The sequence below is a fragment of the Thunnus thynnus genome, chromosome 13 (assembly GCF_963924715.1).
Source record: "Thunnus thynnus chromosome 13, fThuThy2.1, whole genome shotgun sequence".
NCBI classification, from domain to species: domain Eukaryota; kingdom Metazoa; phylum Chordata; class Actinopteri; order Scombriformes; family Scombridae; genus Thunnus; species Thunnus thynnus.
Window position 1 is genome coordinate 18,928,518 of NC_089529.1, and position 12,213 is coordinate 18,940,730.

A 12,213-nucleotide genomic window follows, 5' to 3' on the forward strand; every position below is an offset into this window, starting at 1 on the left:
TACACAGCAGAAAAATATGCTACTCACTGTGTCCTGACCTCATGCATCTGTTCTTCAGCTTTTGTTCTGTAGGATGTGAGTTAAGCTCTCATGTGGCTATTCAGTCCCGAGGAGGTGAAGCTCATTAAGGCCATTTTATTTCACAGATCTGGCATAGATCTATACTGTGAGACACGCTCATGCTTTGTTATATTGGTCTGGATTTTTTTTTTCTGCAGCAGCAGTAATACTTCTGATAAACAGCACTGATATTCACTGGCATAACATTTTTCAGAGCAGGTTAAGTGCTTTGCCTGCAATAACAAATGGATCAGTAACATAAATGGTAAGATCCTGTACAGTGACATGGATCCAGAAGAGTAAAATGAGAAGTACAACCAGCATTTATTTATGTAACACACAGACGTAACTTTTGCACTCTTATTCAGAGGAAACGCAGGAGCCTGCATGGCAAAGACCCCACTTTATGAATCATACAATTTAATTTTCCATCAACTGGTCTCTTTATTCAGGAGGTTCACATTTGGCCACAGTGTCAAACTGCCTGTTCTGGGCAGGGCGGAGGTTTATTTAGAGGTTCAGAGTAGTAAGCTATAGGTTAGCGAGTGTCTATTTGTAGGCAGGCAGATACACTAGTGTCAGATTTAACCCAGACTGCTCTCTGAGTAATAACATTGTGACAGATAGATGGAAAACTACCTCATGATGAAGAAATTCCTATGACTCTTCAGTCAGGTTGGGGTAATCCTTGACTTTTCTTGTTGTCATCACATGTGTTACATTTTTGACTGCATTCTGGTGCAGTAAATTTACACGAGACCTTCCGTCCCAACGGCTCAGATCATGTTTCATACTTTCTAGGAGGTAAAATTACCCTGACTAAGGAGCAGCTAATTCATCTTTTGGGTGAGTGATAGACTATTAAGTGGAGTGTTACATGACATACAGAGCAGCTCCGTATGACCAAACATGCCTTCAAAGTTGTTCATTTGTGTTAGACTTTAAAAAAAAAAGTAAACTTTAAGCAGTTTTCCTAATCAGATGACCAATAATCAGTTAAACACTAGAAACAGCTACTTACTAAAGGCACATATGCATATGAAGGCTTCATTTAAACAACTGACATTGGCTATTTTTTCAGTAATCTAATCTAATTAGGTATCACTCACTCGCAAAATTACTGATCCCGCTCCCACCACTCCTGTTGTTTTTAAACAAATCTGCAAACTATATTTTTCCCTCAAATGTTTTATTGGAGGAGACATCTTAGATTGCTCAAATACTTCGGTGCAATCTAATTTGTTATGAATTCAGCGTTTTGTACCACATCTCTGCCTGTAAGACTGGTTTTACTCATCAAGTCTGTTCACTATCCAAGCTCACGTCAGGCCATTTAACCAGAGAGTGTAACAAACATGCCAGAACACGCCGAGTTGAAAATGTAGCTACATTGTACACTGTAGTATTGTTGAATCAATATTGACTGAGGGCCAAGGGTATGATTGTAAATTGTTAAATATCTTAGCGTAGTTCAGTTAGGTGTGAAGGGGGTCAGGGACGAAGGTCTAAGCCTCCTGACATAGTTTGGTGTGCACAATGAAGAGCTTGAATGACGCAGGTTCTTTTGGAAATGTTGCCAAGATAATTGAGGGTTATGTGTCATGTTCCACTAACAATGTGGCAGAGAAAAAAAAAAAAGTCCCCGAACATTGTGTTATTTGTGTCAAAGCTGCAACTGAGAGCTTTTTCTGTCGGCGATCAACTTACATGATTTTTGTCAATTCAAAATCCACATGATCTTTCCAAGAGATTACAGCTAAATTGTATATGCTGGATACTTTTCCACAGATGATCAGGCTGTTTTTTTTGAGAGGTGCACAAGACCCAGTTTAACAATGGAAAAGAAATCGGTCTAAATACAAAACTCAGGGACTCAGGGAGAAAGTAACAATTACATGCACAACATGTTCATGTAGAATTACGTAAGAGTTTGACTTTATCAGACTTTATCATCTTGGCAAAGATACAGACGTCACTCTCCCGGAGCAATAGAGGCGTATAGTACAGTTTTTCAAATCACACATTTAGTCATTAACATCAGAGTTTTGTGTTCATTGAACATCTGACCTCTCAGTAAAAGCAGGTTTTCAGGATGTCAAATATAAAAACATCTAAATTAATATGATTAATTAGCTTTTAAATGCAGAGGAGTCACAGCACTGGGCCCTGATTGGTAAATACTAGCAGCTCCCTCTGATTCAGATAATGCACGCCTGCTGAGTGGAGGCATTCCAGACAGTGAGTCAGTTCAAATGCTTCAAACCTGCCTGAATGAAAGGATATAAGCAGTTGTTTAGAGAACATGCCAATCAAGACTAAGTCCTGTATTGATATGTTAATTGGAGCTAATCTGAAGCCAAATAGAAATATTTAAGGGTTTTTTACTAAAGCAGGAACTAAAGCATTCTCAACAGTCAGACCTAATCCTAATTTTGAGATTGTCTTTCTCAAACATCCAAAGCCAAATACTTTTATCATGAAAGACACAGAGAATTAGGCTTATTATTGTATGAATGAGATATTCTTTCTGCCGTTCTGATCCTGAATATTTCCTGAGGCGAGTTATTTGATTTTTGTAGGTTTTTAGTGTTGATTTTAAAGTTGCCGAGTTTTCAAATATAGTTGTTTTTTTGTTGTTGTTTTTTTTATTATTATTGGGTCCTTGTTTTAGCTGCATGTGGTCTTCTCAGCACTCCTCACCAAACAGCTGCTTATATGAGGCAGGTTTGCAGCATTTGAATGGACACTCCCTCTGGAATGCCAGCAGTCAGCAGGTTTGCTTCAAAAACACCAGGGGTGGTGGCACTGGTTGCCCATCTGTACCCATTACTGAGATCTTGTTGTTCAGACGCATTATAAAAGTACTCTTTGTAAACTGCATTTATATGAAATGACCAACAGTGGCGTTGAGGTTTGTTGTATAAGCAAATTGATTTTAGTGTTTTGGGTTTTTCTTGTTCTTAACGTCCAAAATTCTCTAAACTTGAAAAGGTGTTTGAGCTCTTAACACAAAATTAGGATCATTTGTGATCATCATAGTTTGTGCGGAAAGGTGCTGTTGAGATTTTTAGATAACAATTCAACTGATATTGCAAAGCTTTTTAGGTGCTAAATTACATTTTCTACTTGCTGAGTCTAGTTATTGATTAACTCAACCAAGGGTAGCAGTTGGCTTCTATTTCTAAAAACAAACGGAGTTTATATAATCGATGGCTGACCTCTCCATGCAGGATTGAATTTAAAGAGAGAAGAGATTAGAAAAGGATGTGTTTAGATTCAGTATTAAATTGAAATGATTTCCAGTATTTCCAGGCACAACTGCCCTGATCATAAACACATTATCCTTCCCGATTCTGTGTACTCCCAGGAGTTTTAATTGAAGATTTCTGAAGAAATACTACGTATTTTCAAACATTTCACAATGATGCAATGGAAAACTGAGTCAAAGGGAGTTATCCTAGACTGGACTCATTTTTATGTCATGTAAGCAGTGTTTTTCTCTTGTTCCCTTTGCTTAAATGGTTCAAAAGTTCACTTGTTCAACTATTAAACAGCACATCATGAAGATTATAAAAGGTTTATTTATTTAGCTCATTTCAAGAGCAGAAAGTGCTTCACAAAAAGGCAAGAGACATAAAATAGACATGAAAAGTACATGTTATCCTTGTTCTCCTTTGTGAAATATTTGAAACAAACAGGGTTCTTGGGGAAACAATTATCTTAATATTTTAGTACTTTATTGCAGTAGAGTTTAAGTCCTTAGTGATCGAATAAAAGTTAACATTCATAATTCAAAGCAAGTGCAAGAGAGATAAAACTATCAGACCAAGATGTCAAGGATAAAACTGTATCATGAGAAGAAGATCTAAGCACAAAGATATGGTTTAAAAGAAAGAAAAAAGCCAGGTTCAAAAACTGGATCATGATTAAAAAAGTCAGTTTTTAGTTGTTGAGCCCAAAATCACAAATTACAACTCAAAAATACTCCACAAAAGAAAGTAGTTGAAGAGGGATAAAGGGAGAAATCCCAGAGAGAGCAACAAGAGGGAAACTTTCTTCCAGGAATAATAGATTTGCAACAGACATCAAACGTACTGTGTAAACAGAAGTAGCAGTCGTAAACTTATAATACGGAGAAACAGAACGGCGATTTTAGGTAAATAAAGTACACTTTCAGTCAAAATGTCAAAGATGTTAAGCTGTAAATCTGTTTGAAGGAGTGGAGGGACTCCTGCTTCTATCTGCCAACTCTCGTGGTCGTCCATATAATTATATGTAGGAGCTGGACCTAAGTGTGCTTCAGAAGTGATGAAATGTTACAAATCAACCCGAAACATTTACAGGAAACAAGTGGAGAGATACCAGAAGTGAAATGGTATGACATTTAGAGTTTTTGTACCAGATAAAATCCTCCTGACATGCGATGATAACACATTTGTCAGCATGTCATCATCATATGAGGCTGATGAAAATGTCTCCTGTTTGTTACAACCTGACTGCCAGAAACCGAGCGCTGTCTCTTTAACAGGCTGCACGGGTGCTTCGCCCTCTGCTCCGGCATAGTGGGGGGAGGGAGGGAGGTTGTTGACGGAAAGACAGGCTCTGATTGGCTGGGCCTTACTGACATCACATGGAGGAGAGGCCCTGTGGTGTAAAATAACATCTCCTTTTATGGGGCAGGGTGGACTGTTCCATTCTCGGAAAGAGGTGAGATTTGCTCCCCTCTCGCTGCTCCCTCCATGGCCCTTTTTCCTCCCCATAGATATTCTTCCTAATTGTCCTGGAAGGCTGTTTTGTAAATTAATATTACTATCAGTCTGTCTTAAGACCAAGCTGATTAATTTCTTAAGTTTTTATCTTTTTTTTAAACTGCCTCTCATGTTAATCAACTTTTGTTTTACTCTTATTAATTTAACTTGAAGGGGTTAAATAACTGCATTGAGACTTGTTTATGCTCTCCTTTCAAGTTGTAGTCATCCTTCGATTTTGATTTACTGACTTTGATTTACTGACTTTGATTAATCGATTAGTCGATCGACTAAAAAGTTGATTGGCATTCATTTTCGAGCAAAAACAGCTCAACATTTTCAGGTTCCCGTTTCTCATGTGTGACGATTTGCTGTTTTTCTTTGTCATATATGACAGTAAATTGAATATCTTAAGGTTTTGGACAATTTTTCACTATTTTTTAACATTTCATAGACTAAATGAGTAAGAAAATCATTGAGAAAATAATGGGCAGATTAATGAAAACAATTGTTAGATGCAACCAGTATTAATACTACAAAGTGTAAGTAACAGAGATACAGCGATTAACCGATTGCACTGTTAAAGATGCTTTAAAATGTCTGTTTTGTAACCGTGAAGGCTCAACTACACTGAGTGTTTCTGTTCTCACATTATTTTTTCAGAACAACAGTTGTACTGTGAGGAAAATAAACAAAACTAGACAGTTGTGTTTAAAAAAAAAAAAAAAAAAAAAAGTCCATAAGTGCAAGCTGCAGACTGCAGGCGGAATCTGGTGCACCAGCTTAAAATGCTGTGCTGCAACAGGTTCAGGTACGCAAAGTTACACATGTTGTCATGAGAGCAACTCATTTTATTTGTGTTTTAGGGGGTCTACATTAGCTAAAGAAGACTAAAAGTGTTCAGGCAATGGCTGAGGGACCCAGTATTGAAGGCTTTAATCATCGATGTGGGAGTATTTTGCATATATAAAGAATGGCCAGGGGGTTGTTGAAGAAGACGGATCTCTAATTTGTAAAACTTGCTGAAGAAAAGCCGCTGCTAAAGTATCCAACACTCGAACCATCCACCTATACATGCTCAAGTGAAGGTTGTACACGTTAAAAAAGGGGGCAAGTTACTTAATGAAACATTGAGTTGGTGGCAAATTAAATATAAAAGTGTAACTTACAGTCGATGAAGTAATGTTAGCGGTGAGTTAAGAGTTGGACTTTCAGTGCAACGTAAACAACAAAGCAGGAAAAGGAACATTGCACCATTTATAATTAACACTCATCAAAACAGCATGTAATCCCCTCAAGGGCTTCAGTGCAACCTTTTACATCCTGTTGCTTCCTCCCATCTGTGTTGAATAAACTCTGGTATGATAGATAAACATGCCAGGTGCAAAAGTCTAGCTTAACATTAGGATCTCATAGACTTCCAGCACTATAGCGTTGGATCTAATTAATTGCATTTCAGTGATTTAATAACATCTGCATAAGCGATGTTCCCGATTTCTAGTTTCCATTTTTACTAAAACTGCCAAACAGATCAATATAGATAGGATTTCTCAGCCCATAGATATAAAATTAGATTAATTATTAATATAGATTATTAAAAATGAATTTAAAAATAGGCGTAATGACAGTTGATGTTAAAAACACTTCAATTTATTACCTATAGTAGTAATGTTTTCCCCTGGGGGATCAATAAAGTTTATCTTAATCTCACATTAATAATAATATTTCAAAATACTATATGTTAAATATTAGAAATCAACTGAAGTCATTACTGCAATGTCCAACTGAAGTTCATCTTTGCGTGGTTTATTTATTTTCATTGTTCTACCTCTGCTACTGCTGCAGTTCAACCCACTGTTGCAGAATCCTTGGTAAAGTGTGTCTTATGCTCCCTCTTCAAAACTAAATATGCTCATGTGATTTTATCCATCCATAGTATTGTGAAATAAATTAATGCATAATAATCCATGAAACCATGACTTTTTCTCAGACTATAATCGTACCATCAAAATCTATAACCGTTGCATCCCTAGTAAGTAACCAGATAAATGTTTGTAGACAGAAATGTTCTATAGTGGCTTAACAAATACTTCATCATCGTAGTCGCTATGCTTTGTTGTCACGGTCAGCGTTATCCTTGCGGAAGTGCCTCCTACAGATAATTCATACACTTAATTATTTACAATTAAAAGATTCCTCTGCTCCTTGGTGAGCAGTTTTTTTCCCCTCATAGCTGAAGATTAGAATTGGCTCACATTGCTATTAGCTTTTAAGTCAAGAGGCACCACCAGGACTGTCTGGCACTCATGTGGACAGGAGACAAGCCAAATCTCTCTTTCATCCCATCTTTCTCTTTCACATTCACTTCTAGCGTTAATGCACACCACTCACACACTCACACACACAGACAAACACAGACACCACTCATACTTATCCACCCCCAGTCTCTTCTCACCTCGCTTGTTCTCCACACATGCTTAACCTCAAAAAACACCACAGAAAACAAAAGCCGCGGCTCCCTCAGGCTTCACCTAGCATGTGACTACCCCCGCTGTTTGCAGACGTGGTATCTCCCGAGAAGAGCAGTCACCTCCCCTCCCTAAGTCAGATTTGTCTCCACTCCAAGGAAATACACTGTACCTTCGAATCGAGTAAAGAAACTGTAGTTGCACTCTTCCAGCTGGACGGCCACAGATACAGACAAAAAGAGCCAGGTTGTCTTCACTGAAGGAGGCTGGCGTACAAATAAGCTGACAAGTCATGAGGAGAATACTTCTGAATCCCTGAGAGATCCTCTGAACCCTCCTCCCTCCTTCTTCCAATGTCTCAGTGGTTGGGGCCATGGCCTCTCAGTCAGGGTAAGAAATCCACAACTAGTTGGCTGCTTCACTTATTTCTCTTGGTTCCCGGGAAGAATAAAGCACTTTTTTTTTTTTTTTTTTTCTCTTAGTTGTACAAGTCACACTGAAGTGTTTTTGGACGGCCTTACATAATGGCTGTCACAAAAGTCCAATCTTGTGTTCATGGTGCTCAGATAACCATCAGTTCTTCCCTTTTTTCGGTTGTGTTGAAGACGTGGCCTGGATGTTATGTTATGTTGTGTGTTTATGTTGTGAGTCAAAAAGGGACAGCTGATTAATTTAGTTACAGTGTGATCTGCCTTTTCAACTCTGCAGACTTTGACCTTTTCAGTCCAGCACACTGTTGAGTGATTACAATAAACCTAGCCGGCCATTACACTTTGATGATCATAAATGTCATTTAAACTCGTGTTGTGGAAGAAGGAATTTGCTTAGGCAAGTTTTTGTTTTCTTTTTTTGAAACAATCTACCTTGCCTACCTCACTATGTTGGCAACTGATTAGCTCTGTAGGGCTCGGGCCTTGCACGGAGGCTCGGCCATAAATTCAAACTGAGGCTCACTTATGATCTGTGCCTCCAACATGCAATCAAATGGATAAAATAGAAATTAAAGTTTGCTTGTCGTGGGTATTTTTCAAAGAATAAGGCACTAGTGCATGGCTTTCCTGAAGGCTACAGGTACTTGGTGCAGAGTTTGTGGTTATTGAGTCATGTCTTGCTTCTACAGCCCACAATCTCAGTTGCTACCCTCAGAAAGGACTAAACACTATGTTCAATTGGGCCCCTTTTAACTGTACAACCCCCAATTCCTACCTAAGAAAATTAAAGATTAAATTTGAAAGTAGGTTTGAGATACTATCTGGCATTAGATGACTTTGAGACTTTATGACTATGACTGGGGACATCCCTTCTACCATGCTTGGGTAGAGCCGGTCTCATGTTAGACAAACTTTCTCCATTAAATAATGGTACTTCCGAGCAATGATTAAATTTTTCTGTTCTCCCTACTATCTTTTGTGATGCTAAGCCACACTTTTGCACACTAGCCCTCGTCATTGGTTCAAAGTTTTTAAAGAGTCAATAAGTTGAAATGGAAAGCATGTTTCCTGACTTGCTCTTGATGTTTAGATTAGTCCACTGTGATAAAACAAAGTTTATTCCCTCTATTCATATTTACTTGTCCTCAAAGTCATATGATTTCTCACATTTAGTTAAAATTAGAAATTTTGTGGCTTTACTCTTAATAATTGATAGATTCAAGCTCCATGAGTGGAAATGTTTACAGAAACGTTTTAGGTCCGGTTGTAACTTTTTCTAATTGATATAAAGTCATTCTTCAACTGGGTTTTGTTTGGCCTTTCCATATAAGTTTGAGTATTGAGGCTGGTTTAAGGCCAACTTAAAGACAGATTGGAGCTTGGAGGTCTGCTCTATATTTGCATCATATCACTAGCACAGGTCTTCCAATTTGGTTGCACTTCCTTATTTATTGAAAAGCACAAGCACACTTTAATATTTATATACACTCAAACCTACATGTATACAGGATGCTAGACTTCAGAGTTTCATGACTCCTGGTTGGCCGGGGCCTAAACACTAACATTAGCCGTGTTTTCATCTAATGTTAAGAGAACTTTTGAAATGTTGCAAAAAAGGAAGAAAAAAAAAAAAGAAAATTTATAATTAGGTGCGTTTCAATCAACTGGTTTGAGGTGAATAAACTAGGCTACGCAAAGTGTAGTTTTGTCAGAAGTTGGCGATATAGGCTATGTTACACATGGCTGTAATAAACAGAGTAGAAGAAGTAAGCTAGTGGTTGAGAACCAGACACAAAACCAGTCACCTAGGCCACCATGACAGAAAAATGGCGAGAGGTCTTCAGGAATTTATTTCAATCGGGCAAGTTGTAATTGTTCTTTATGTCAGCTAGTATTGGCCGGGAAGACACCGATAGCGGAAAGAACCAATTAGTTATTTGAGTTAAATCAGAACTTGGTGCATTAACTCTTTTTGAAAAAAGGCAAAAACCACCTCAAGCAAGTGTAAAAAGTTTTTTGCAAAATTGAGGAAGTTTTTAAAATTTTGCAGTTTCCATCAACCTTTTCCAATGTGATACTTCAAAATGTGCATTAAAATACGTTGATGGGAGCACGTCCATTGATGCTACAGTATTGTTGAAACCAATGACAATTGAGCTTCTTTGATGATTTTCTTTAGTGCTGCACAACAATATTACAGGGTGTAACCCCCTGTTCAACTAATAAAAACCAACAGAGTGGGTCAATTAGGTGGGCAGAATAGACATGAGCAGTGTTTACAAAGGGTTCAGTGCCTGGGGCTTTTGATTGTTAAGCACTGTGCTAACAGTGGACCATTCACACATTCAGCCACACTCCAAAACTGACATTGACAGGCTCATTTGCATTTACATGTAGTACCAGCATACTAAAAGCACCTCTGGGCACACCATCGTTTACTTTCATTACTCGTCTAACCAGTTGAAATGGAGAGAGCTTTATTTCAAGTGCGTGAAAATGTCTTTTTCTTAGACCACAGACAACATTTATAGAATCAAAGACTTTGAAATGATAGTCGGTATTTGTCAGCTTGGTGGTACATTTGGCAAAATTACTAACATCAAGGAGAATTTAACTAGAATGTGGCTTTCACACAGTTTAGCTGCAACAGTTGTCAGTACACAGTAATCTGTGGTTAGTTCAGTTGCAGCAAGCTTGTTGTTTTTCATTTTTACTGTGAAAGTTAGGTTTTTGACAGTGTATATAGTCATGGCTTGTTTCTTAGCTGTGCTGTTATTCAAATAAACTCCAGAGAGAATAACAGCGGGGTGTTGATGGATGTTTGGATGATAGGTAGCCTAAACAACGTTTTATTTACACCTCTGCTGATAAAACTGGTGCTAATGGTGTGTCTCAAACACCTCACGGAGGTTATGGCCTTGGTTGCTTCCTGAACCCAGGTTTAATGTAGCCTAGCCATAGATCATAAATCACGTAGCCTAATGACTCATAGTTGGGTGTTGTTGATGACGTAGAACAGCCAGAGGCTTGCTAAAGAGGTTGTTTGGGAAGTTGTTATGGGGATGTACTGATAAGCTTACACACATACACACTTAGAAGTTGTTAAAAACTTTGAGCTGTTTTGCTTAAGTGCTGACTACATTTAGTCTACACCCTTCAATGTAACTATGTCTCAATTTCCCATGTTTTCAATCGTCCTGATCAGTTTTCATGTGAGAGTGAATTCTCCTAGTAAACTTTCAAATATGTAGTCTAGTTTGTCTACCTTTCACTTCTTAAGTTTCTCAGTGTGTAGTGTTTTTTTTTTTTTCCCCTCTTTCTGAAATCAGTTAAACCCATCTGCTTCGTTTCATCTTTCCAGTCATAATTATCGACGATTGAAAACACTCTTGTGTGTTGTGTTTATAATCTAGGAGGAGGCCGGGTTGGTGCTGCCTAATTGTACTCTGTCAACAGACTTAAAATCTTTGTTGTTACTGGCAGAGCCTGAAGCTGTCGAGTAAAACTGAGAGGCGACACGCCTGGCTGATAATTTGCTTGTTTCTTGTTTCAGAGCTCTGTAGTTGCTTTCAGTTTAACAAGGTGCAAAAACAGAGACGAGTCACATTTTGTTCTTTGTCATGCTGGCTGTTCCTAATGTACACACAATTGTTCTGTACAAACACTCATGTTTTTAATATTCAAAGTGACACCCAGCAGAAAATTTTGCATGACGTTTTACCAGTTTAATTACATGTCCATGCATTTGGTGGCATTTGCCTCTCTGGTGAGAATCCATGCATTCACTTACAAGGACTCTGCCCTTAAATAGCCCGGTCCTTTTTGTGTTTGGACTACACACATTATGCTCAGAATGTCAACACAAGGCAGAGAGATTTGTTTATCTACTTTTTACAGGTATTGGCAGTGGCTAAGAAGACTTGCATATTGTTTGCATGCGGTGTTAATGAGTGTCCAGTATGCTTTTACAGTCTTGTCTTCTCCGGATGTTAAAAACATCAACTTTTCTGTTTGATTGGTGTATTTGCTGAGAGAACAGCTTATACAGATTACAGTAAATTAACGTCTGAAAATGTCCACAAGTAGTTTCAGCTGGGCTACAAATGTACACTGACCATCTGTACAAGGAGGTTGTTTTCAGTAGAAGTAGGCTACTGCCTGGTGTCTAGACTGGCCTAAGCCTATTAGAGACTACTTTCTCCACAGGTCATCTCTGTGATCCACTCTGCTCATGATGTGTGGGGTTTTCATGAATGATGCTGATGTTTTACCAAAAAAAAAAAAAAACCAACCTGTGACTCATATTAGAGAGTTGATGATGGCAACTTGATTGTATGATCCATTCTGAATAGTTGGACTTTTACTCAGCATTTATTAAGAACTAAGAAATCACAGCCAAAAAAAAACCCAAAAACGTTTGGCCAAGAGATAAATACTTCTGGATTCGTCAGGTGTTTCCTTTTATGAATGTCTCACTTTCACAATACTGCCTCTTTTATATCCGTT

At 38.1% G+C, this 12,213-nt stretch overlaps 1 protein-coding gene across 3 annotated transcripts in view; it reads left to right on the forward strand.

Annotated features, from left to right (window-relative positions):
• aff4 (AF4/FMR2 family, member 4) overlaps positions 1 to 12,213 on the forward strand; it is a 33,877-nt gene that overhangs the window by 3,960 nt on the left and 17,704 nt on the right. The window contains exon 1 of one of the 3 annotated variants that reach the window (XM_067608494.1): positions 7,062 to 7,666. The exons of 1 other annotated variant lie outside the window; for it this stretch is intronic. In XM_067608494.1, the coding sequence (XP_067464595.1) occupies positions 7,650 to 7,666 (17 nt within the window). In that variant the 5' untranslated portion in view covers positions 7,062 to 7,649. Of the gene's footprint in view, positions 1 to 7,061; positions 7,667 to 12,213 lie in introns of those variants that run through there. One more of the 3 variants, XM_067608495.1, reaches the window with a different exon arrangement.